At 47.5% G+C, this 27816-nt stretch overlaps 1 protein-coding gene across 4 annotated transcripts in view; it reads right to left on the bottom strand.

Annotated features, from left to right (window-relative positions):
• Sh3rf3 (SH3 domain containing ring finger 3) overlaps positions 1 to 27816 on the bottom strand; it is a 347565-nt gene that overhangs the window by 23971 nt on the left and 295778 nt on the right. For 3 of the 4 annotated variants that reach the window (XR_007104739.1, XM_047523201.1, XM_047523203.1), the window contains exon 8: positions 21708 to 22027. Coding sequence is in view for 3 of the 4 variants with exons in the window: in XM_047523201.1 (XP_047379157.1) it covers positions 21708 to 22027 (320 nt within the window). In the remaining variant the exon portion in view is untranslated. Of the gene's footprint in view, positions 1 to 15633; positions 15727 to 21707; positions 22028 to 27816 lie in introns of those variants that run through there. The other variant, XM_047523202.1, reaches the window with a different exon arrangement.

Below are 27816 nucleotides of genomic sequence, written 5' to 3' on the forward strand. Positions count from 1 at the left end.
GGATTTGGGGAATAAGAAAGCAGAATCCTCTAAGGACCAGGGCTGAATGGGTGGGTCTCTGGGTGTGAAGTCTGTGCCTTTGGAGAGGCCGGGGAGCAGTCTTCTCCCCTGGCTCAGGTCCTAACAGTTCCTGGGTGAGTGTTATGGGCTGCATCCAGAGGAGTAAGGGATGTGAGCTTCAAGGGTTTCCATTGTCCCACAAGTTTCATGGTCACTCAGAGTCAGTCTCTTCACAATCACCTCTTGGAGGCTCATGGAGACCCTGAGAAATCTTCAGAACTTATTAGATCAGCAGCTCTAAGTCTTTGACATAGTACGCCCAGTTCAACCTGAAGGTCCAAATAGTTTGTGCATTAGACTTCACTGTATGAACTGTCTGAGGAGTCTGATGGTGTTTTACCAATATCTCACTTTGGGGTACCCAGTACCTTGACTCTGGGTTACCCAGTACCTCACCTTTGGGCTACTCCACATGGGGCTACTTAGTACCTCACTATGGGTCCTGCCATACTTGTTAAAGCCATCCACATACGTTATCTCATTAGATCTTCACCTGAGTCCAGGCACTGTGCAACCGCCCTCAGTGTTCTCTGGGATTGGGGTGAGCATGCTCGATGTGCATGAGGCTGGCTTGAACAACTCGGGAGAGCTAGGCAGAAGGAGGACCGGCACTCTTCCACTGAGCTACACGCCCAGCTCCTCGGAGAGGAAGAAAGTTTCTTTCCCCCGGAGCCCGCTCCGGTCTTCACTTGCTAATAAGCTAATTTTTCTTCAATTTTATTTTGGTAAGAACACTTAGCATGAGCTCTGCCAGCCCGACACATCTTTAAATGCACAATACAGCACTGCTGACCACAGGTACAAGTGGCGCAGCAGATCTGCAGAACTTATTCATCTGTGGGCATCAAGTTTCAGTTAAGCAAAATGATTTAGTTCTAACAAGCTAAATTTTACCACAGGATTTTTATTTTCAAAGAAGATAGGATGTTAAAGATTTGGAGAGTAATTAGTTGCCCAAGATAATCAATGCCAACATTGCTGCGGGCACGGTGGATCTGAGGACCCACTCTGTGTGGCGTGAGAGACAGATGGCTTACATACCTGCTGTTGTCACCTGTGTGATTTCACCCCCCATGGATATTTAGCAATGTTGACATTTTCTGAGTTGACAGAGCAGCAGCATGCTGTTGGCATCTAGTAGGCAGAAATCCAGGGTGCTGCCCAACGTCCTACTATGCACAGGACATTCCCCCACACAAGAATGACGTGGTCAGAATTGTGCCAAGGTTGAGAAGCCCTGGTTATGACAGGTGCCAGGCTCTGTTTTGCCCTCCTTTGGCTCTTTTATGGTACAGTCGCAGAAGCGGGCGTTGCCTGGGTGGGCCTGTGCACCTGGGCTGCTTCTCAGCATCCTGCTTCTCCCCCAGCATTCCCTGAAGACCTGAGAAGCTGCAGGCAGAGTTCTGAAGAGCCCTTGGGAGGCAGCAGGGCCAGCAGCCCTGCTGTGCCTTTCCTTTGGGAGTGAGGAGGTGGGGGAGTGAGAGTCCATTTAACAAACAGGATGGTCCGGAGCCGTGGAGATCTACAGACCACACTGAATGGTGTTGGTTTCGATTCTGGGATCTGGGTGGGGGTGCTGCCCTTCCTGCTGCTACGCAGGGCAGGCTGGGGCTTTGGAATGCGGCTCAGCTATTTATTTAGCAAGTGAGTACCTGCCCTGCTATGGCCTGTGTGCAGACAGCCTGGAACCTCAGTTTACCAGAGCCGCCTGGAGCTGCCCGCTGTTTCCCATGATGGCAGAGAAGGTGTGGCACCTTGGAGAAAGGCAGCGGGAAGCTTCTAGGACGCCTGAGCCTGACTGTTCTGAAGCGCAGATGGCCCACGAGCCTGTGGCCCCTGAGCGCAGTTGCTGCTCGGTACTCTCATCCCCTGGCTGCTCACAGGCCTCGTGCATTACTGTTACAAGTCCCAGAGGGACACATCCTACTTCTGATTGTGCCCTGTTTGTCACAAGCAGCGTAACACATGGATAGCCCCCGATCTCCAGAGCCTTGGGGCACGTGAGTAGCCCACCCTTGCAGCCTGCATGGCTCATGGAAACCCCATAGGGCTTTCCTTTCTCACCCAACCTGATACACAACTGTCAGACTCATACCCTGTGCCCTTCCTTCTACCCGCGATAGTAGCCGCCAACAAACGTGCCATTCGCACCTCCCCAGAGAGCCCCAGTCCTGCCCAGCCTTGCCCTGCGAGGCAGAACTGCACATCAGATGGAAGCCCCAAACCACCCCAGACAAAGCGGAGGCATGAAGAGTCTCTGGCCCTGAAGTCCATGTCACACCCTCCCTGGTCTCCAGCCCTTAAGGGACAAGGGTGGTTTCTAGTGACTTTCTGCCTGTGAGGGACAGGTCACCTGAGGAGTAATGAAAGCTCTTTGAAGGACTAAGGGTCAAAGACACCTCAGGAAAAGGACCTCCTAGGGCTACGGTGGTAGGTGTGTTGGAGCCTCAGGGGACCCTCAGTAGGCCAAGTTGGAGGAGCAGGTAGACCAGTGCTGGCAGCTGCAGCAGGACACAGGCTCAGCCCCTCCTCTGCCCACCTGGGAGCAAGTCCTCCTCCAGTCCTCCCAGAGACTTAGTCAGGTGTTAGGTGCTTTGGAAACCACCTCCAATACCTTGACTAGCATCTAGGAAGCTATTTCTCCTTCCTCTCCACTACTCTGTTCCCTTGCATGGCTCAGACCCTCTTTACAGTTGCCTTTTGCATTGTTTCAGTTACCCATGGTCTAAACTGCAGTCTGAAAGTGTTACGTGGAAAATTCTAGAAATAAGCAATAGAGTATAATGCCATAATTTTTCTTTTTTACTACTAGTTGTTATTAATTTACTGTGCCTAATTTATAAACTGAACTTTATCATAGGTACACATGTATAGGAAGATAGTTAAATATAGGGTTGCTACTATCCATGCATCCACATGACATCTTGGAAAGAGTGCTCGTGTATAAGGGGGACTACTCTATCCCACGTGTTTGTGACTTTTACCTTCCTCCACAATGGACTGATTTGTCCTGTATCCAGGGCTAAGAGCTAACTTGGCTCACTGGGCATGGTGGCATGCACCTATAATCCCAGCACCTTGGGTGGCCAAAGCAGGAGGATTGCAAGTTCAAGATCAGCCTCAGCAACTTAGTGAGACCCTATTTTCAAAATTATGTACAATTAAACAGAAAAAAAGAAAAAAGGACTGGGGATGGACCTTGGTGGTAAAGCATCCTGGGTTTGATTCCCAGTACAAAACCAATCAATCAATCATAGGTGTCCCAGCAATCTCTCTATTCTGAGCATGATGTCAACTTGCATTTCATAATTTTTCATAATTTGTACAGCTGCCCATGGCCAAGGGTAGATCCCATTCAGGCAAGGCCCGGGGTCAGTTCCAAGTTCTCAGAGGTACCCCGGCATGCATAAAGTAGCATACTAACCAGACCCTGGGGTTGCTTGTTCACCCAAGTATGGAACTCCTTTCCCTTCTTTTCCTTTCCCTAGGAAAACTCAAGAGTGCGTCAGAGTCCAGTTGGTTTAATACTTTTAAATGAGGGAGGATTAAAATGCTGAGTTTTCAGTTCTCTGCAAATTCTTCTGGACTCAGCATCTGAGAAGCAGGAGCAATGCCTGATACTGTCCTCTTGCCCCCTCGTCCCAACACCATTATCTTGTCACTAAGGTAGAAAAGACCCTGCTAACCCAGTAGGATTTATAGCATAAAATTAATTTCTTAAAATTGCTTCAAAGGAGATTAGGCCCAAAGGCAGGATGAATAGAGATAAGAAGCCCTGCTTGCTCGACGATGTGTCTGGGCTATGGGACAGCTTTGTCCCACCAGGATAACTGCTTTGTGTTTCGATCACCAATAGGCCTCTGGCTTGTTTTCTGTAGAACAAATACAATGCCTCTGTAAATTATTAGATTAAATGAAATGCATTCAAATGCAGTCTTGTAAAATCTGGCATCCTTCTGAAAGAAAGCTGGAATGGAACCAGAGAGACTGAACACATTCTTACTTAGTCAGGTGTGCCTGAATATTTCTTAAAAATGAAACAGATGGATGGAAATCACTTCCTCCAACCAGAAAGGCAGCAGCAGGTCGGTTCAGTTACATACGGGAGAAGCAGCAGGCTCCATGCATGGGACCAGGATTTCTGAAATAAATCGAAGCTATTATTTCCATTAGCACTTTTTGCCGGTGCATGACATGCCAGGCACTGCCAGGCGGCCCTGCCAGCTCTGTGGGATCCATTGGATTTTCTTCCTGCCTTTGTCTGGTTCTCAAGGCAAACTGCTTCCAGGAAACACACAACCTAGGGACCACGTCCAAGATGCAGGTGAGGAAAAAACCAGGGGAGCCACCAACCAGGCTCCTCTCCTGCTACCACCCACTGAGACAGCCCAGTCCCTGGCCAGGCAGCACCTTCCTGAATAATTGCCCTGCTTTGTTCTTTTCTCCTTGTCCCAATGAAACTTCTCTAAGGATTCACCACCATGGAGCCACATGCAGTTATTATCGAATTAAAATGAGAGTAAGAACTGGAAAGCCACTGAGAAGTCAGAATCCAAGTGTGCAGGGCTCTACAGGTCCATTCAGTCTGGGGCCTCCTGCTTTTCCCTGAGTCACTAATGTAATCCTGAGAGCAAGTGGCATACTTCTCAGACCAAATTACATGGACTGCTGTCCACACAGCTCCAGCCTTCTGCAGAGTGATCCAATGTCTACTTGCCCTGTGGCTGAATAAATAGTCTTAGCAAAGGAGAAGCAGGGGAAAGTTTAACAAGATGTGCTCTGTGCAAGAGCAGGATGACTTATCCTTGAACTTTGCAATAGCTTATCTCCCGTGACTAAACGCTTGGGACCATTTTCTACTGAGGACATGATGGATGTGAAGGCTGAGATGGCGAGAGGGGAGTGAAGAAGGGTCTTGGACCCCATCCCAGTGTATGTCCTGGTAACAGGTGGGGCAGCCCTCTCACCCACAAAGCACAGCAGCTCCTGACCCGGCACGGGCTGTTCTATTATGATGATTTTTGTCACTGACTCTGCCTTAGGCAACAAGTGATTTCTGATCAGCCAGGAGGAATGAAATGTCGGTACCCTTTGCCTGTTGAACTTTCTACTCAGAACGAAGATCTCTGCAAAGGGTCTAAGATGCAGCCTACAGAGCCGGGTGCCATGGCTCAGGCCTCTGATTATGGCCATCTCTGCTACAGAACTGCACCCCTTCATGACCCCTGCTCCCCTAGCACAGGCCATACTAGGAGAGGTCACGGGTGCCTTCACCCCTTCACATGGCTGCTCCAGGCATCGATCATCAGGGGCTCCACCTCTGGGTTTCCATAATGTTGTACATGACACTGAGCTGTTCCACAGAGCTTGGTGAAACTGCTTGTCCTCTTCCAGCCTAACTTGTCTGAGCCAGGGCTTACTAAAGTAGGCACTACGTAAATATTAAGTCAATGGGTAACAAAACAAATGATTGGGGCCTGGACCCCACCCTGGGATATGTCCTGAAAGCTTTCTCCCAGGACATATGTGGAGGGCAACTGCACTAAAGACGGTGGTATCTCCCCAGATTTGCAATAGGGAAAGAGTGAATTCTGGAAACCAAGAGAGGAACTTCTTATGATCCAGCAAAACTCTGGAAGAGCTGATCTTACATATGGAGTGTGAGTGGGTGACTAACAGCAAGCACTTGAGTTCATACATCCTCAGCACTGCAGACTTTGCAGATTTGCTTTCAGGCCCTAATATTCTTATCAAGGACATAAGTCATTCTAAAGGTCCCTGGGCCCTTAGATGAGAGGTCTTCTCAGTCTGTTGGACATGGCCCAACTACCACTGAGGGGACAGGAGAAATCTTCATAGTTGAGAATAAGGACCTGCCTTCCCTAACCATAACAGCTCTGTGCTTGTCCCTGGCTAGGACAGGCTCAGCTGTGACCCAAACACACAATTCTTTCCATTACTGTGGCCAACCCTGAGCAACTCCATGCAGCAGGATAATAATGCACATCTGCCACAGGTTCTTTTTGCAGCTTGCACATCCTGGAACATGCTTCAAAACTGTTACTGTCTAGGCACGGACCCTTCACAGAAGCATGATCAAGATTCCCTGTGGTTGTGGTGACCATGCCTGGCCCTCAACTTCATACCTGAACTTCTGGAGGAATCTGGACTTACTTTCCAGGGCAAAGTTGGTTTTCTGGTTTTTCTTCATGAGATCTGGGAGTTCTTTTGTCTGTTAAAAACATACTGGTCAAGCTTTTCAGCATTTGCAGAGAAAGCCAGCCTTATTACTATTTGCTTATTTGGATCTCATGTATATCTCTTTAATCAGAAGCACATAAAACTTCATTATGATGTAACTCTGAGCCACCTGGGCCCAACTGAGCCAGGTATCCACACAGGATCAATGAGCTGGGAGATTTGTGAGCCAATGTGATGTGTGTCATTTCTGGGCTGAAACATTTATCTTCTTGGGAGAAACCCTCCAGGGTCCCTTTGTATCTGCCATGGCAGCCCTCTGTGGTGCTGGTGGCAGATCTATGAGCCTGCACCCTGGGAGGAGGAGTGTGGATTAGCCACTCTGGCTAAATGACATAAGAGGTGTGTTTGCATGAAAAATGAAAGTGTTTTAAGATTCTCATATGCAAGACAGACTCAATAATGGTCCAACCAGAAAGGGAAGCAGTGGAGTAGGATTAAAGTAGAGGTACTATTTCAAATATTGATTTGAAATAAATATTTGAATCATGCTCAGTCTTCTAGCTCTAAAACTTGCATATTCACAAAAGTATGCTACATTCTTTTTTTCTTTTTAAAGTAAAGTGCTGTCTTAACTACTTTTGATACCTTGACTAGTTTTGACATAGGCATTGCCCCTGAACAGCCACACAATCACTGTGACATGCTTTGCCTCCACCACCAACCTTTGCTCAAGCATCTCCCTACCCCCAGGAAATCACTGAGTTGTTATACATTAGTTCATATTTTCCAAAATTTTATCAATGGAAACATCCAATATGTATTCCCTTTTTTTTTTTTTTCAGTCTGGCTTTCTTAATGATTTTATGCTTCTTCTCTATCTTTGTATGTATCAGCACCTCAGTTCTTTTTATTGCTGAGTAGTGTTCCACTGTATGGATGGACCATGTTTTGTTTTCATTCGTCAGTCAATTAACAGGCTGTTTTGAGTTTGAAGTTGTCACAAATAAAACTGCTGTGATCACTTCCTTATGTGCCATATAGGCATATGTTTTTATTTCTTTGGGGCAAAAAGGAGTGGAAGGCTGAGTCACTGGCGACTGGTATGTTTAACTTCTTAAAAACTACTAACCGACTTCCTAAGTGGTTGCATCATTTTACATTTCCATCATCAGTGGATTTGAGTCCTCAGTCTCATCCTTTAATTACCCAAAAAGTCTTTGTTTTTTTTCTTTTTCAGTGCTGGGGATTAAACCCAGAACCTCATGCATGTGAAATGAGCACTCTACCACTGAGCTACACCCTCACCCCCAAAAAAGTCCTTTGAAAAAATGTCTTGGGAGGATGACTTCTAATATCAGGAGGATTATTTTTAGAAGGGGAAATGCATTGTAAGATGGCAGAATTCACAGGAATAGATCAATTTCTTCCTGATGTGTATGTGTGTATGTGAGTCCACGTGTTTACATGTGTATGGGCATAGACAGCTGAAAGCATGATGTATGCATGTGTACATGGAGGTCTACTTTACATGCATGTTCATTTTCATGTATGTGTGTATTCCTGTTTATGTGCATGAGTATATTTTTTGCATGTATGTGTATGTGCATTTATACACATTGTATGCTTATCTGCATATGAATATGTGTATATGTGTGCACTCTGTAGATTTGGAGTCAACAATAAGATAGCCTTTTAACAATATTCAGTCCAGTTATATAATCAACTCCTTAGGGAGTGAGCTGCCTGCCTCTGGAGGTACTTTAATAGACCCTGAATGATCCCTTTAGAAATCATGCAGATAGACTGCTGAGTTGGTGGAGTCCAGTGGTTCTGCTCATGCAGATAACATCCCTCCTTTCAGTACTGAGCCCCGTGAATAGCAGCCCTTGTGATAAGAGGGCCTCTGTGTCTTCTAGTGACCTCTAGCTGGGTGCAGCTTGTACAGGTAATTTTTTTTTGAAAGAACACCCTGAATGTACATTCTCTGCCGTGTCTACATCGCCTTTGGCTTTCAGAGCCTTAAAGCCCAGCTCAGGAAACCACAGAGTTCTAAAAGGGAGAAAAGTCATTCATGCTGAGAAATGGACAGCTCCTCGCATCTCTCAGTGTTGTCAGGGGCATCTTTCCCAATGATCCTGGTATTTTCCTAATATCCATATTGGGAGCTTTGGCTCTCTAAGGTGTCAACTGGTGTAAGTAGCTTCATTTCAGTGGAAGCAAATGTGAACACCCACTTCTGTAAGTCTTGGGGAAATGATGGGTTCCTCCACCATTGCTTCCAAAGTAGCTATTGTTTCCAAGTCACACAATAATCAGAAATTTAAAATGTTCACACTTTCTTCCATCCCAGGAGGGACCTGAGGATACACCTTTCACCATGACTGTAAAAAATAAATGTGTGGGGAGAGCCCTGGCATTGGTGGAGAGCGCTGTGATTGCTTTTCCCTGTAGACCAACCTTTACAGTGGAACCTGTGGCCACTGGGTTGAGAAACCTGTGAGTAATTGGATCCCAGGGTGATAGGAGTCAAGTGGTGGCACTAAATTGGCAAACACAAAGTGGGCAGGGTTACTATAATAGATAGCACTCAGTGCAGCAATCAAATCGGAAAGGTCTGACTAGTGCAGACCTGAGCATTTGGCTAGTTGATTGTGGTGTTCACAGAAAAGAAACAGATGGGCAGTCCACTGAATTCACCTGATCAGTGTGAGCAGAAGAGTTCTAGGTCTAGTGAGCAGAAGTCTTAACTGAATCAAAAAAAAAAAGAGTCACAAGCCCCTTCATTCCCAGACTTGAGCCAGTTTATATACCCAGGTTCCCTAAGAGAAATGGGAGACAGATTTCCTTGAGAAAGAACCTCAGGAACAATGCCAAAAGTTTCTACTGTTAATCTTTCCTCCAGCCTTCCCTAAGAGGATCTACTTTACCAGGGAAATGTGCACTGGGAAAAAGAACGTAACCAGACTTTTCGGGGACGGCTGGACACTGGCTCTGAGCTGACACTCCTCCAGGCAACCTCAAACGTCACTGTGGCCAGCAGTCAGGGCAGGGGCTTATGGAGGCCAGGAGATAATGGAGTTTTAGCTCAGGTCCTCCTTGCAATGGGGCCAGTGTGTGTTCTAATGTCTTCTGTGTTCTTTCCACAGCTGTGGCAGGCACAATTGTCACAGACATACTCAGCAGAGCTGGCGGAATCTCCATATTGGTCCCCTGACCTAGGGAATGAGGGCTGTGTGGAAAAGGCCAAGGGTCAGCCATCAGAACTACCTTTACCCGGAAAAACTGTACACCAAAAGCCATTCCGCATTCCTGGAGGAACAGTGTCACCCTCGAGGACTTGAAGGATCCAAGGGTGGTGGATCTCACCATATATACTTATTGATTTGCCAATTTGGCCTGTGTATAAAGCAAATGGATCTGGAAAATGACAGAGGATTACAGTAAGCTTAGCCAAGTGGTGAGTATAACTGCAGCTGCTGTACCAGATGTGGCTTCTTTGCTTAAGGAAATTAACATGCCACATCCTCTGGTATCTGGTGTGCAGCAGTCAGTCTGGAAAATGCTTTTTTGTGTGTTAGTAAAGACCACCAGAACCAGTTTATTGTGAGCTGGTAAAGCCAGAAATGCACCTGCACCATCCTAAAATTTGGGGTCTTCTAGAATCAGGGTCAGTAGAGGAATCCTCCAGTCCTGTATCATAATCTAGTTCAGTTTCTTGATCTCCTGTCCCTTTCCTGTAATGTCACACCAGTCTAGCACACTGATAATACTGTGCTGGTTTGACCTTGTAGGCACGAAGCAGCAATTACTTTAGAGTCATTGGTAAGACACTTTGTGTTTTAGACGGTAGGAAAATCTGACTCAAATTCCGTAGTTTTCGGTCTCCCAGTTTTTAGGGGTCCGGTGGGATAGGCCATGGAGCTACTCCCTCCCAAAATGAAGGATAAATTGTTACACCTGGCCACTCCTATGCCTTCAGGCTTGTTGAGTTTTGGAGGCAGCACATCCCTCACCTGGGTGTGTTATTCCAACCTCTTTACTACTGAGCCCCCCAAAACACTAGTTCAAATTGGGGCCCAGAACAGGAGAAGGCTCTGCTCAGATTCAGGCTTCTGTGCAGGCTGCTCTGCCACTCAGCCCATGTAGTGCAGCCGATCCAATGGTGCTTAAAGTGTTACCACAGACAGAGACACTGTCTGGAGCGGCTGGCGCTTCCTTCCATGTGAAGTACAGCGCAGGCCCGTAGGATTGCAGAGTAAAGCCCGGCCATTCCTCCTCCTACAACTACTCTGCTTTTGAGAAACAGTTTGGGTTTGCTACTGGGCATTAAAAGACACTGAATGCTTAGCTGTGGGTCACCAAGTGACCACAGTCTGGCAGCTGCTGATTATGATCTGGTGTCACCCTAAGCCATAAAGCTGGATGCATAGTGCAGCAAGTCATCCTCAAAGGGAACTGGTATACCTGAGCTCAGGTCCAGGCAGGTTCAGAAATGCCATGTTCCCCCTCCTGCCACACTGCCTTCCTCCTCCCAGCCTGCACCTGTGGCCTTAGGGGATGTTCCCCATGATCGGATGACAAGGGGAGGGAACACTCAGGCCGGTTTAGAGATCCACAGGCACCACTCAGAAGTGGACAGCTACAATGCTGCAGCCACTCTCTGGGACATCCCTGAAGGACAGTGTGGAGGGAAATTCTCCAGAGGCAGAACTTTCAGCAGTGCACCTGGCTGTGAACTTTTCTTGGAAGGAGAAATGGCCAGCTGTGTGCTTATATAATGATTCGTGGGCTATAGCCAATGTCTTGGCTGGATGATCAGGGACTTGGAAAGAACACAATTGGGAAGTTGGTGACAAGGAAATTTGGAAAAAGATATGTGGCGAGCCCTCTCTGGAAAAAGAAACATAATGATATTTGCATCCATGCAAATGCTCACCGAAAGGGGACTTCAGCCAAACAAGGATTTTAATAATCAAGCAGACAGAATGACCTGTTCTGTGGATACCAGTCAGTCTCTGTCCCCAGTCAACTCCTTAGGCTCATGAACCAAATGGCCACGGTGGCAGAAATGGAAGTTATCTACAAGCTCGGCACCATGGATGATGGCCAGGCTATGGCTATGGCCATTGCTAAGTGCCCAGTCTCCCAGCAGCAGGGACCAACACTGAGCCCCCAGTAAGGCACGGTTCTCCAGGGAGATCAGGCAACAACCTGGTGGCAGATTGATTACACGGGGCCGGTCACGTCCTCATGGAAAGGGTGGCGTTGGCCACTGGAATAATTTGCCTTCCTTGCAAGGAGTGCTTCTGCCCAAACTGCCATCCAGGGACTAGCGGAGTGCCTTACCCACTGTCCGAGTGCTTCACACCACATTGCTCTGACCAAGGGACCCACCTCACAGTTAAAGATGTGCAGGAATGGGCCCATGCTCATGGAATTCACTCATGGTCTTGCAATGCTCCCCATTTTCTGAAGCAGCTGGCTTAATAGAGAGTGGCATGGTTCTGTAGAGACTCAGTTACAGTGCCAGCTAGGTGACAATACCTTACGAAGCTGGGAGGAGATTCTTCAGGAGGCTGCACGTGCTCAGCCTCAGCATCGGACATGCCACAGCCGGGACTCGTGGACCCAGGAATCATGGGTGGGAATGGGAGCGACCCCACCCACAATTATCCCTAGTGACCCAGGAGCAGAGCTACCTTCATGTTCCCACAGCGTATGCTCTGCTAGAGCTCTTAGCTCCAGTGGGAGGAGGGCGTCCACCTGGATTGACTGCTGAACTGGAAGTTCCCTGTGCCTCTGTGCCCCAGGTACAGAAGATAATTACTGTGCTGGCTAGGACCACTGATCCTGGTACTACTAGTACTATTCTCCTAGACTAGATTTGCCATGAAAGTATTCTGCAGATGCAATTAAAACTTAAACAGAATGACATTAAGTAAAGAAGAGAACTTCAAACGTGTACCTTGATAATGTGGTGGACCTCGCCCAATCAGTTGAAAGCTTTAGAAAAACTCAGATTTCCTGGGGAGAAAGAAATTCTGCCTCAAGACTAGAGCATCAAGTCCTGCTTGAGTTTCCAGTCTGTTGGCCTGCCCCACAGATTTTGGACCTGCTGGCCTTTGATCATTTGAACCAATTCCTTCAGATAGATAAGTTATCTGTATCTATCTGTTTGTCTATCCATCCATCCATCCATCCATCCATCCAATATCTCCTATTAGGTTCTCTGGAGATACGAACAAATAATTACTTTTTATAATATTTCCATGGGTAGAAAAAGACATCATCCACATTTTAATATTAAGCAATCAAGCCTTAGGTATTTATAAAGTGATATTAAAGTGAATAAGAGAGCAAATGAGCAGAAGGCAGGCTGTGCAGTTCAGAGATCCACCCATTACTGCTAGTCTTTTTTAAATTATTTTTTTAGTTGTCAATGGATCTTTTATCTAACTTTTTTATTTACATGGGGTGCTGAGGATCAAACGCAGGCCCTCACACATGCCAGGCAAGTGCTCTACCACTGAGCCACAACCCCAGCCCCCACATTACTGCTAGTCTTATGAAAAGATCCTTAAGCAATAACATTTTTATTAAGTCGACTCGTTAGCCCTATCTGAAATACGACTAGAGTGTGAATCCTCTGAAAAGATTAATGAGCTTCATTCTTCTACCACACGCAATTACATCTCCTAGTTTGTTGAGATGTGTCCTGGAAGAAATTACTAAGCATATAACATATCAGGCAAATAAAAGTTAAGTCTGGCCAACAGTGACTTCAGCCTCCAGGGAAATGATGGTAAAGTTGTCTCATCCCACTGAAGTGACAGAGCCGCCCCCCTCCACTGCCTGGGTGCGTGAACAAACACAATAAAACCACAACCAACACAACCATGACCCTACTGCCGTCTTCCTGTGCTTCCTCGGCATTTCCGGGAGTTACATGATTAAGGTGAGGCGCACCCACCAGTTCTTCTGATGTCCAGCAATGTCCCACCACGCTGACACTGCTTCGGGTGTGTCAGGTTGTCGGTCCGTAAGCATTACCTTCCCCTGTGTTTATGAGGCTCATATACGTCTTTCTTTTGAACTGATGCCATCAGCTGAGTTTTTCTGGGCAAGGAAGACTGGAAAAAAATATCCCATGTCTTTATAAGCAATGTCAGGATAGGCCCTGAAAAGGAAGCAGGTAAGACAGTAGACTTTTGAAGGACAAAAGCGTACTTGATGTGGGAATCAGCGTGCCCAGGGGCTCCTGGCCTCTCCCAGTCTGTGTCCCACGTCTCCAGCCATGCTTTCCAGGATGGCTGAGCCATGTGGCATTACACACAAAACCACTCTACAACCCCGCCTTGGGAGGAGAGTGACAGGAACCCAAGGCTATGATGTGTGACTCACATGATTTCCATTTCTAGAGTCTGTTACTATTAAAAGATGAATTTTGTTTTAAAACATTGCAGTTGAAACTGCACTTCTGACTAAAATAGTTTTCTTTTTGTTTCCTCCATCGTCAGGCATGAACTGAAACTTGAAGAATCCTGTTCTAACAGGGTGCGGTGGGGCACGCCTCTAATCCCAGCTACTCAGGAGGCTAAGGCAGGAGGATCACAAGTTCACAGTCAACCTGGGCAACTTAGTGAGACCCTGTCTCAAAATAAAATAAAAACCAGAGAGGTGTGGCTATAGCTCAGTGGGGAGTGCTTGCCTAGCATGTGTGAGGCCCTGGGTTTAATCCCTAGCAACACGCACACACACACACACACACACACACACGCTTTTCTATCCAGATTCCCATGGTGGACACAGGAAAAATGAACCAGGAAATGGTAACTGTAGAGGAGACCAATGAATACCATGTCACAAATAGGTTGCATCGACCAATTAGGATTCATTTTTGAGTAGCCCAACATCTCAATTTGGTGATGACAGGCATATTTTCTTCTAAAATTACAAAACCAACTCTCCTTTTGATCTTCAATGAAAGTCTCCGGGAAGAAGTCCTACTCTGTATCTATCCCATAATACCTGTGGGATCCTCAATCGATTCTCAAGTTATTGATTTCTTACATTTTCATCCTAAGTACTCCACTATGCTGTCATAAAATTAGTAATTCATTCTCCCCCCAAACTCAGGCTGCCACCCCATTTCACATATCAGGAAACTGAGGCACAGGGAGGAGAAGGGATTCAAAGTCACATGGCTGGTAAATGGGAGTCCCAGTGCGTGCCAGGACCACCCCAGGCCCACCCTCTATGTTAATTAGTCTCTCTGCCTTCTTTCTCCAAAGCTAATCTCCACTCATTGTTGAATAACAAGTTCCTGCGGCCCTCCAAGTCCTGTCCATTTCCTGAGTGCTCAGTGACATGAATCCCTGGGCACCCAGAAGTGAAGGTGGCTGGCAGAAGCTGAGGGCAGGGAGTGGCAAAGGGGCCTATTTTTCTGCCCAGTGATTTACTAGCAGTGTGACCTCCGACAGGCCACCTTCCTTGTTGGACTTCATGTCCATAATCAGACTCTGGAAGGGTCACAAGCATTCACAATCAACCTGAGGTCCAGAGAAGCACTGATCAAGTCCTGGGCCAGTGCAGAGGCCAGAGTCTCTATGGGGGAACCTCAGGGAGGGCCCAGCCTCACAAGCCTGAGAGAGACACACAGAAGCCTCCATCCATCCCAGACCTCCACGTTGACTGGCCAGGCCACCACCCTGCTCTACCCACCGTCTGCCCTAGGATGGGAGACCCATGGCTGGGAGAAAGCAGTGGCTGCCCTGTCACAGAAGTGATGCGCTAGCACGTGCCCCATCCAAGGAAAGCTTTGCCCGTATGACAAGTGGCACTCACGCCTTCCAGATGGGCTCATTTTTAGCCTGGAAGTTACTCACCAGCGCTCGCTGGCTGTCCTCATCTCTCAGCAGGCAGCCGGCCTATTGCGGAGGGAGGAGCAGCTCTGAAGTCACCAGGACTCCTGCCCAGCCAGGTGGTCAACAGTCATGCTGGGGATGACAGAGCTGCCAGCGCGCATGGGCCAGGGTGGACGTGGGCTTCCCCAGTCCACAGCTGACCAACTGCCAGACTCCTTAGTGACTCAGCCCCAGGGTTTCTAACAGCCGCATGGTCCTAGGAGCAGGGATGCCTCAGGTATCATCCTGCTGTGGCCAAGGAAGCATGTGACAAGCGATGGGTCTCCATATGTTTGGGTCTGACCCACCAGCCAGTCAAGGACAAGTCCTCCCCCAAGATCAGAGCGAGGACTTTTCCAGAGGTAAAATTCAGTTCTGGAGGTCAGACCTGCCTGGATTTCAGTGTCTTCGAGTCAACAGTCCTAGCAGGACACCTGCTGTCCTGGCTGGGCTATGTTCATGCCACCAGGGAGAAGGCAGGAGTGCAGACGTGGCTTCAAAACTGGAAACACCTTGGCAGCTGCTGAGAGGTCAAGGGCAGCAGCCCCCTTCCCAGGCTGCACTGGGAAAGAGTGAAGGTGAGATCCCACAGGTGAAGGCCTGCTTATTGCAGGAAGCCCCCAACTTGAGAGAAAATAAATCTGCAAGCCAGCAATTGTTCACCACAATAAAAATTGCCCGGTTGTTCAAAAAAGCATCATCCTCAAGGCTGGTTCAGATTGGACATGCCTGAGCTTTTCTTTAAAATATAATCATAATCCTATATAATATGTGCCTTTTAGCAAAAAATGTCATGGATCACACATACGTATGAGACATATAATTCACATACATATATCAGTGGGTGGGGCATAGGCAATAAAGAACAAGTTCATCTGCAGACCCCTTTCCCACAGCATCCATGCCACACTGGCTAGGCCTCACTGCTGTTGCTATGATCACACTGCTCAGATCAAACTTGTTTCCCAAGGTCTTAGTTACATAGGTCATGTCATCCACGTGGACTTGATCAAGGGCTTCACTGAAACACGGGTTCCGGATACAGTTGCGTGTGATGTGGAACTGAAGGCTGACACCTCCCGTCCATCCCCCATCTCCAGGGCCCTCCAGCCAGACTCAGCTTACTGCTAGCCACTACCCTGGATGGCTCACTGTGGGACTCCCACACAAGCCAGACACACCGGGGTCCTGGCCTCATGGACTGGAAGGCTACCAAGTCAGCACACTGAAGCTGAGGTGGCCATACAGAGGGGAGGGGGGACCAGAGTGCTCATGCCAGCTCTACTGCCAATGCTCTGTGACAACTGGCTTATCTTTCAACACCTCTGAATCTCAGGAGCATCATGGAAAATCAGAAGTTAAATGAAAAGATACTTAGAGGCTCTTTCCAGTTCTGATATTCTATCGTTCTGTGAAACTGTAACTTATTACAGTTATACTTATTGTATCCATAAGCAAAAAGTTAAAGTTAACTTTCTCTGGCCCATAAAATAAAAAAATTCCCATAAGCCATGGAAGCAAACTTATGGCCACCAGGCTTTCCAGCTCTCTTTAGCCTACAGAGATCACCAGATGCTGGCTCTGAGCAAGGCACTCTTTAAGAGCTGTGGACCAATGGTTTTGTGACTTTTTTTGAAATCAGTTTTATATCAGGGTGCAGCACACATGACAGCATCAGCAATGATCTCCCAGCACACTGGCACCGTGTGGCACTGTGTGACCCATTCTGGCCTATTGCATTCTATCTGTCCTATCCAATAGAAATGAAAACACTGGGCTAAATCTACTAGACTGGGATTTTTTTTTTTTTTTTTTTTTTTGAGTCAGGGTCTCACTAAGTTGCTTAGGGTCTCACTAATTGCTGAGGCTGGCTTTGAACTTGCAATCTTCCTGCCTCAGCCTCCCAAGCTGCTGGGATTACAGGTTTGTGTCACCGAGCCTGGCTAGACTGGGCATTTTTGAGTTCGTGGTTTGAAGAAGGTTGCTGTAGAGGTCACCAGAAAGGGTAAGTGCCTCATGGAATACTGACACCAAGGAGACAGTTAAATAAAAGTGAGCCGCAGAGTTCTCTTAGAATGGGGCATAGCTGCTGTAAGAGGAAGAATAAAGATAGCCAGGGGTTCCGATCAGAGGAGGCAAGGCACCTACTCGTGGCCTCCGAACCGGCCTTGAATCCCATCCTCCTGCCCAACTCCAGATAGAACAAAGTGCTGAGCGATGGTGGGTGAGAGGCCCTTTGGGAGACGCCTTGCTCCTGTCACCTACCATGGGACCCTCACCTTGGGCTACATCCTCTGACCTCTGTCCCTCAGTAGGAAGGGCCTCTCACTTTTCCCCTGGAAAGTCTTCCCTGTCCCCCAATGACCACGCATCTTCGTGGTGGCCCTATATTCCCTGTTCTTAGGCCGGCAGTCCTCTGCAGTTGGCCATTTACCAGGTAGCTGAACAGTTACCTGACTGGGCTCTGCCATCCTCCAGGCCAGGGCTGAACTTCTGTCACCGTGGGTCCCGGTGCCCCGTGCCCTGCCTGGCTCATGTACGCTCCCTGCAGTAAACAGATGAACGTGTGAAGGACCAATGACTCAGGGACTTCTAACTGGGAGGCCTGACTGTGGCCCCATGAGAGCCATGCGCACCCTTCTCTTCAGGTGACTTTCCCCTAGAGATCCCCTGAGAGATGATCATATTATCTGGTACTGATGTGTCTGTGAGGTCTCAAAACCAGAAAACTGTCACCAATGAACACAATAGGTGGTATCTGATAGTTGGTTGTTTCAAGCACAAAATTAACTTTTGAAGTGTAAAAGGGTAACTTATAGCCTGCAGAGCTTCTTAAAAGTCTCACCAGATTTGGGTCCCACTCTGTGATCTGTGGATACCACACATTATTCCTTAAGTTCTATCGAGACCCTTCTTTAAAGGCACCCAAGACCTTTACTGGGAGACCACCAATGGTCTCTGCTGCAACTTCTGAAGACCACAGCCTCCTCGCCCAGGTCTCCAAACTCTGGGGTCTTCCCCATGCCCTGGGGTGCCTCCAACCTCTCCAATCTGGGGACTAAAAAGAATCCAGTCAGCCCTGAGGTACCCTACACTCAACAGTGACTCCAGAGGTCCAGTCCAGATTGGCAGCTTCAAAGATGTCTCCCTGAGGTCACCCAGGACCACCCTAAGCAGACTCATCTCTAAGTAGAACAGACTCCTGGTCAACCGAAATGAACCTGGATGCTGGCAGAATCCCTTAGTGCCGGCCAAAGCTCTAAACAAATGCTGGGTCAGAGCTGTCTCCATCCCAGCCCAATTGTTAGTCCACCTTGGCACCGTTGCCTAAGGAGGTGTTCCAGGCTTGGTCTTCAGTGGGTAGCAGGGTCACCAGTGACCTGTGCACTGCTGGGGGAGGCAAGCAGCTCTCTAGCAAGGAGAGGCTGGTGGCCCAGCCACCGGGCAGCCCCTCAGGGAGTGATGTGGTAGAACAGCATGGAGAGGTTCCTGCACATGCTCATGAGTCAAAGGAGAGCTCTGGATCTGGGCTGAGACCACAGAGAGAATTGCCACGCTGGCAGCACTTACGTCGTCTTGGAGGACTCCATAACATGTGGGCCCAAGCGGAGCTGACTACAGGGCTGCCTGAAGTAGGGCTGAAAGGCCAGTCCCCGGGGGTATAGCAGCAGAGTGCCAGCCTCGCAGCACCAACCTCCAGAGACCCCCACCATAGCAACAAACACCACCCAGCACAGAGCTGTATCTGAGGTCTTGCTTCTGCACACTCAGGGATGCCAGAGCATAATCTGACATGCTTCTAGAAGACTACCCACTTTCCTACCCCTGGTGTCCCAGGGTCCCATCAATCCTGGGTTTTTCTCACACACGTGCTCAGAAGGCCTGGATAGAACTCCAGCAGGGCTTGGAATGGTGCTATGAAACCACACTGGCACTGAGGTTTGGTCTCAATGAACAGCAGATCTGGGAGCTCACTGTCTTTTCCTGAAGAAAGTCTATCAAGAGAAACGGCCTGGAGAACTGCCAAATGCTTTCAAAGTCCTTTCATCATCATTTGGTAAGTGCAAGTCTAAGATGGGCCACCAAGAAAGATGTGAAGCCGACCAGCATGTGCCCCAAGTCTGTCTAGCTGTAGCCATGGGAGGACAGGGCCCCTTCCAGTCATGCCTGGCCCAGAGCCTGGCTGCTCGCCTGCCTGCACCACCGGTGCTGATCGCACTGGTTCATTTGCTCCTGAGTAAGGAATAGAATTTGACCATCACCCTCTCAGCTCTTTGGCTACAAATGGCAACAGTGGATTTTTTGTGCCTTGCTGTAAAACAGAAAAAATTCACCTGGGAATACAGAGGGGACGAGCATTAACCGGCAGTCTTGCAGACCAGTGTTGTTCCCGCCTGCGTGAGAGGGGAGAAAGGAAAGCACACCTCACTTCGGGAGGACATGCATTTCTCTCCTGGGGTTTGCTGAGACTCTGAGCCTGGGCTCACCCAGCCTCGCAGCTCAGGCTCAGCTGGGACACGCAGTAGCCTGCTCCCCATGTTGTCCAGAGCAAAGCCCTAGGCATTTCTGCCACCAGAGGCGGCTTGGGGACTGCCGGAGGAGGAGGGTGCTCCAAAACATGCAGGCCTGCCCAGGGGCCTCACCTAGAGGGACACTTTGGGTGTCCCCTGGACTCACCTGCTCCTTGCTGAAGTAGGTGGAGGGTTAGCAGAAGGCAGGGCGAGAGCAGAATACTTGCCAGGCATCGCCAGGCATGTTGGCAGTGGCCCTGGCCGGATTTCATTAGCCATGCACTTAGGAGGGCACCTGCGGTGAGCATGTGGCCCCTGTGTGGATTCTACAAGCCTGATCCTGTGCCACAGAAACCCACTCAGGAACGGCCCTACCGAGCCAGCCCTGCCTGCTTCATGAACGAGAGGGAATTTTGAGGCCAAGAACTAGAAATATTTATAGAACTCTTATGACCCTTGTCATTCTGAGACTGTCCCCAGTCCCCTGTTTTTCTCTCAGCAGCTCAGAAGTCCAGGAGATCACTTCTTTGGGAAACTGTCCAAAGAGAGGGCATGACTGCACCTTCCTCTACCTCCCGGGACACCCAGCTGCATTTCAGCACAAGGGCTGCCAAGGAGGAAGGGCAGGCACTGATCTTCACACAGACATGGGCACAAAACAAGGAGCTACAACGCCACTTCATGCTGGGTGCCTGTTAGTCTCAAGTAGGCATGAGCTTTGCCAGTGCAACCTCAGTGGCCATGACTAGGCCTCTTCCAGACCAGTCAGCCTGGGAGGGACCACAATTCTGGATCAGATGAGATGGGAGGTGCTGAGGCCCAAATGCCCACCCAGAGGCCCTGTGGAGAGTGGTGTGGGCCATCCCTGCAGTCCACCCAGGCTCCGGCTGGGGTTCTGAGAGGCAGTGTCCCTGAGCAGGCGGGAGGGCACTGCCCTCACTCTAACACACCACCTAATGCCCTGCGTGCATACGTGAACCCTGGCCACCACGCCCTCACTCAAAGACAGATTTTATATGGAATGGCTTTAAGAGAATGTGGGAAAATCAAGACAGAATGAACGGTTGTTCACTAATCGAGAATAAACAGAGGGGTTCCCTGCCAAGAGCTGGACCTGCTGCCCAAACAGCCGCAGCAGCAGGTGGGCTCTGAGCACTGCAGAGCTGCTCACTGAGTTTCACACAGACTTTCAAAGACTTACTGCAGAAAAAAAAAAGAGTGAAGGATCTCATCAGGCATTTTTTATGTAGATTATTTGTTGAAATAAAAATGTTTTGAGAACCTGTGTTTTATAGAATATGCTATCAAAATGCATTCCACCTTTTAATTTAAGTTTCAAGTTAATTTTGCTTTTCAAAAGCATGGCTACTAGAAACATTTTAAATTTGATTTGTGGCTTGTATTGTATTTCTGCTGGACAGCGCTGATTTAGAAATGTGGATGTAATCCTGACTAGTCCAAGGTCTAGCTGGCTGGCCACAAAGTCCATTGGATTCAGATTTTCTTTTATGAAATCAGTCCAGCTTCCTTCACAGCTAAAAGAATAGCTGAAAATTCTGTCCCCGTCAAAGACCAGGTTGCCATCCTCTTGTCTTTCTCATTTCCCCTTAGGAAACAGGCCTGTCCCATATGGTTGAACAGGTTGTGGGCTGCACAAGAATGACGGGGGGGGGGGCGGTGTGTGATACTCACACTGCATACGTGCGGATTTATATATTTATTACTATATTATCCCAGTGCATGAAAATAAGTATCTCATTCTAACAAAATGGGTACATTACAATGATTTTTTAACAGAAGAAACTAAGGAATGAATGATGGTGCGGAGGAAGACATCATTTTCTGATTTGCAAGCCAGAACGCCTGGTTCCACTCCAGCCAACTGCTTTCCTGGTTTGGCCACCGTCTGTCACATGCCTGGTGGTGCATCTATGGGCAAGAACTTGGTGCACACAGTCAAGCCTCAATTGTCCAAGATGCCATTGGCATCTGGTGCACCAGGGCCCAGGGTGGCTCGGGACAGAACACTTACCTTTTCATTTTTCTTGTCGTCTGGTTTGCATCCCGTGTTGGTGGGGCTGGATGTGGACAGGCCACCCAGGGACCCTCCTCCAGCCTCCCCGTTGAGGTTGGCGGCGCTCACGTTGGGAGGAGTGATGGCCGACGCTGCAGACGTGAGGGGGATGGCCGGCCGAGGGCACATCTGCATCGGGGGCTGCTGGCTGTGCTGTGGGGACACCACTGAGCGAGGCCTGAGGCTGGTGGCGGGCAGGCGGGATGGAGAGCTCTGAGTGCGCAGGGGTGACACGGTGGCAGTAGGTCGGTCCTGGGCCTGGGCGGAGGGGTGGGCAGCTGGAGCATGAGGTTGGAGAGACAGTGATTGAAAGGTCAGTGTGCAGCCCGCTGTGCCATCGCAATACACCCTCAGGCTTGACCTCCGAGGACTCTGAAGTCCTCCCAGACCTGGCCACCAGCACAAATCTCTCGCTCACAAAAGGAGAAACAGGGCTGAGCAACCCCAAAAATGCATTTCCATTTTTCTAAAGCGAGTGGTCAGAGGCCTCTGCTACTGCTCAAAACAGTCCTTTCCTCGGGAAGGTCAATATCACCTTTCCCAGGCTGCTGTGCACAGGGCACATTCCCAGTTTTCCGTGAAGTCTGTTTTCCATCACTGTAGCAAAACACCTGAGGCTGGGCTTATTTAGTTTCAAGTGTTCAAGGGCATGGCACCTACTGTATCAGCGTGGCTCTGGTGAGCACCTGATGGCAGATGACATCACAGTGGTGGGTGACATCACAATGGTAGGAGTGAGTAGAGGAGGGAGAGATCCCATGGCAAGACAGGAGGCTAGAAGGGAGGCGCTAGGCTTGCTCCTTCTCAGAACTGACTCAGGAGCCATGAGAACTGCCTATTCTCTTCAAGGGTGCGCTCCCTATGACTGAAGGAAGTCCCACCAGGCCTCGCCTCTTAAAGGATCTACCACTTCAGCATCCCCACACTGAGGATCAAGCCTCCAGCACATGAACACACCACATTCAAACTATGACAGACCAATGCTCTCTGAAGAGTTTGGAAAACATTCTGGTTAAAATCCTCATAAATCTATTAGACCAGAAACCCTGCGCCTACTAGAAGAAAATGTAGGACCAATAGTTAAACTAGTCAGCTCAGGAACCGATTTCCTTGCAGTCTTCCTTAAAGACTCCCAAAGCACAAGAAGTAAAATCAAGAATCAATAAAAGGGATGGCATCAAACTAAGAAGCTTCTCCACAGCAAAGGAAACAAGAAGGTGAAGAAAGAGCCTACAAAATGGGAGAAAGTCTTTGCCACCTCCACCTCAGATAAGGCGTTAATTTCCAGGATATACAAAGGACTCAAAAATTTAACATCAAAACAAACCAAATCAAAACAACAACAAAACAACAAAAAACAAATAACCCAAACAACAAATGGGGAAAGAACTGAACAGATCCTTCTCAAAAGAATTACAAATGATCAGCAAATAAATGAAAAAAAGTATTCAATGTCTCTAGCAATTAGAGAAATGCAAATTAAAACTGAGATTTCATCTCACTCCAATCAGAATGGTAACTATCAACACAAATAGCAATAAATGTTGGTAAGGATGCGGGGAAAAAGAGTGCACTCACACATTGTTTGTGCAACCACCATGGAAAGTAGTATGGAGATTCCTCAAAAAACTTGGAATGGAATCGCTGTTTGACCCAGTTATCCCACTGCTTGGTATATATCCAAAGTATTTAAAATCAGTTAGTACAGTGATGCAGCCACATCAATGTTTATAGCACCTCAGTTCACAATAGCTAAACTATGGAACCAACCTAGGTGCCCTTCAACAGATGAAAGGATAAAGAAAATGTGGGATATATAAACAATGGAATATTACTCAGCCATATTTGTCAGTAAATGGATGGATCTGAAGACTACCATGAAAGCCAATCCCAAATAACAAAAGGTCAAATGTTTTCTCTGATACGTGGATGCTAACACACAATAAGGGGAGCGGAGGAAGAGAACAGATGTTCACTGGATTAGACAAAGGGGAATGGAGGGAAGGAGAGGGGCTGGGAGTAGGAAAGACAGTAGAATCAATCTGACTTAACTTTCCTATGTACACATGTGAACATATCACAGTGAATCTCACTATCATGTGCATCCACAGACTGGGATCCTAATTAGAATAAGATATATTCCATTCTTGTATAAATACATCGAAATAGGTTCAATTGATATATATAACTAAAAACTAATAAAAACTAATAAAAAAAATTCAGTCTTTTCAAAGCAACAACAACAACAAAAACCCTGAGACCTGTGGAAGAATCTTGGAGAAGCTTCCCTGTGGATCATGAAACACTGCTGCACATAAGCTGGACACAGCTTGACTGGTTAGTCCTGACCCCAGAACTGGCCATGGTTTCCATGCCGGGAGCTGGACTTGCTACCTGGAGCCTAGACTGAGAGAGAGTTTTGTTCCTGACAATCACAGGAGGAAAGTCAGAGATATTCTCTCCCAGCTATCCATGCCCCCTGCTGCCTTCTGCCTGCAGCTGTGACCTCACTTGCAAGATGAAACAAGAGTTTCTGCATTTATGAAAAAAGAGCCTGGCAATTGTGAACGCACCTTAAAGATGTGAAGGCTCTGTAGGCACGACATTTGTAAAAATCTTTCATTTGCAAAGATAAGGGTCCACCTAAACACAGCAACATATTAACGTTAATCCTGCTACTATTCCTGCTTCATTTAATTGAAGAACTGTCTCTCTATTAAATACAGATAAAAAATGGGAAGAGAATGAGTCACCAGGGGAATAGCAACCTGGGACCTGGGCCGGCCCAAGCAGAGACATCACCTTATGCCAAGCACCCCAGCTTGTACCAGACAACTCCAATCCAGTGGATTTGCATTTTTATTCCAGACAAAATTATATGTCACACTGTGGTTATTGGTTACCACCAAAATGTGTGGCATTCCTGGCTTTAGAAGATGGAAGAATACACACAAGTATTCTCAGTCCCCAAATATGCCTTGAATAGAGAACGCACTTGTAGATTCATTAGCCTCTGGCAGATGTGAAGCCACTCCACCCCACCTATGACCCTCCACCTGTGAGCTGGGCCCTTCTTCTGAGCGCCCTGTGGGAAGAGCTCCCGAGATCTAATTATGTGATGGTAGATTCTCTGGGGCTAGAGGCAGCCCTCCTCTTCTATTTCTACAGGGTGAAAGAGAAAAAGCCTGATTTATGTTTTTGATTATTAATTATTGGAGGTTTCAGATGGGTTGGAAGCCCACAGTGCCTGTGCCCTCAGACAACATGGCCTCATTGAAGAGGAAGGGTGGGTCAGGCAATCATGCTGATGGATCAAGCCACTGGGGTCATTTAATCACTGTCAACTTGGAAGGCAGCCTTGAGATTGATTTGCTCCTGCCCAGTGCCTGAACTCTCCTTCACCCCATCCCTCAGTCCTGGAACACAAATGACGCCAGCCAGGGAAGTGCAATTGCCCGGTGGGCTCATGACCTCAACCTCCAGGGCCGCTCAAGGGTCTTTTGCCCGAGGCCTCTGAACAGTTCCCTTCCACCTCTGGTTACCTTCTGCATGACTGTCCCATCGTCTTGCTAAACCAGATGCAAGTAGGAGAGTGTTCCACAAAGTTCTGAGCCTGCTGCCAGGTCATCTCTCTAACCCTAACCCTAATACTCTCGCTCAACCTGACCACTCCTCACAATAGGCTCTCTAACTCAGACCCCTAGTGCTGCCGTTCCTGTCCCACACACCACTCTTCTCCAGAGATCTGTGAGGTGGGGGGCCACCTCAGTGCTTCAGTTCAGCTCAGATGTCCCCTTCTAGAAACAGTCCCAAACAGCCATCGGCATGGGTATAAACTGCCCGTCTGCAATCTCCATCTCTCTTGTTCTAGTTTTTCTTCTCTTAGCTCCTCTTAATAGTCTATATACTTTACTTATTATATGCTGATTGTACATTGTCTGTCTCTCCCTGCTACAATGTAAGCTCTATGCAGAAGGGGGCAACTGTTGTTTAATTCATGGATATAAAGCATTCCACACCCCTGGGAGGGTGCCAGGCATATAGCAGGTGCTCAATTCAGTTTTTGAATGAATAAGTCATTATTTAAGAAAAGGGAATTCCAGATAAAACATTACTACAGATCTCACAGAATTGAACCACTGGAGAAGAAAAAAGTGCTTCATTAGCAAGTCAGGCATGCTCATAACACTGAGTGACAGAATAGTTCTGGAATCCACAGATTGTCAGTGGGATTTACCTTTGATTTCACCTGCCCTGTGTCTCCCAGCCTTGTGCCCACCTCGACTACTATCCCACTGGTGATCTTACTAGTTAGCGATGACAAAGCATCCTGTGCTATCTTTGAAGAGTTGAACCTATAGGTAAAGGCTACTGGAGAAAATGCTATTCCACAGCCTCTCGGTTTTCCCTGTCCTCTTCTCTTTAAACATTTAGGATGTATGCTTCAGTAACTGGATCCCATTATCTCTCATTCAGTTTCCTGTTCTGTCCCCAATCTCGGGGACTCTGCTTGACTTCTGGGTGCTTTGTAAATATTAGTTGAATGAATAAACAACCTATCATCATCAGCTATGTCCTTTATTTTCAGGAATAAAATAAAATTGAATACTTGCCATAGCTACCATGACTTCAATCAACCTGCCTCATAACTGGCCCTCACCCCTCTCCAGTCTGATGAGGACACAGGTCCTCACCAGATCAGCCTCTCTTGGCTCACCCCCTTTCCTCTCTGTCCCTTCCTTCCATTAGCTTTTCCTCCATGATTTCTTTTGGACCAAGTTAAGCCTCTCCCACTTAAGAAATAATCTTCCATCTATACTTTTCCTTTAGCTAGTACCTCCTTTTCCCATTTTTCTTTTATCTAATATTCTTGAAATAGTGGCTATACTGCTTTTTTTTTTTTACATCTTTATTCATTTTTTCATAAGTCATCTGCATTTGCTCTCTGGCAGCTTTCACAGTATTCTCCTTATCTTTTGATGCTTGAAGCTGAAGTATAGCATGTTTAGGTTTGGGTCTATGGGTGTTTTTCCTACTCAGCACTGTTTATGCTTTGTGTGTGAGGATTTGAGTCTCTCTTCAACTTTGGAGGGTTCTCTGTGGTTTTTCCTTTGAACCTTCTCTCTCTCCCATCTGCATGCATTATTTTCTATTTTTGGAAGTCCTGCTAGAAGTAGTCTGAAGCTCCTCAATCGATCCTTCATGTGCATAATTTTTCATCTCTGCTCTGTGTTCTCAATAAATTCCTTTGTATGACTTTCCAATTTCTCTAACTCCATCTTTAACTGTGTCTACCCTAAAGTTTATGCTACCTATAAAGGCTTTGTATTTCTACAAATATATTTTTCTTTTTTCAAATTTGAAATGGGTTCATTTTCCTCTTCAGTTATTTCTGATTCACCCATTTTTTTTTTTACAACTGTTTCATCTTTCCTTTTTTTTTTAAATCGGTGGATGTTATTCCTTCTTTTACTACTTAGAAGGTCTTAAATATACTGAATTTAAAGCCTTTTTCAGAATTCTCCCTTATTTTCCTATTTCTTGAGTTTACTGGTTATCTTTTTATGTGTCAGTTCACCCCCTGTGCTTTGAAATGCTAATGTGGCAGATCACCCTGAATTTGAGCATCTTGTGACTGTTGTTTCTGTTTTCTGTTTCCTTTTCTTGGTCTGGCAATTTTGTGGTTCTTCTGACTGGCATCTTGGAGCTGCCCTCAGATCCAGGGTGATGGCTGATTGACGTTCTGGTCCTGCATGAGTGGCGCTGGTCTGGTCATTAGGCCAGAGCCCCACTCAGCTGCACGCCCAGCCTAGAGTTCTTTCTATTGTCTCCCACGCTCCAGGCAGTGGCTCAGCATTGACCATCCCCTAGAAGTGGCTCTAGCAGTTAGGACCAGTACCCTGGTTCTGGGGACTTCCTGTCCATATTCTCCTGCAGGAAGTCAGCCAAGGCCATGCTTTTCCTCCTGGAGTGCAGTCGGCCAGTGCTTCAACCCCCACTTGCTATTGTGCGTTGCATCTTTATTTTACCCACAGAGTTGTCATTTAAAAATATTGAACACAAACAG

The sequence above is a fragment of the Sciurus carolinensis genome, chromosome 13, assembly GCF_902686445.1.
Source record: "Sciurus carolinensis chromosome 13, mSciCar1.2, whole genome shotgun sequence".
Classification (NCBI taxonomy): domain Eukaryota; kingdom Metazoa; phylum Chordata; class Mammalia; order Rodentia; family Sciuridae; genus Sciurus; species Sciurus carolinensis.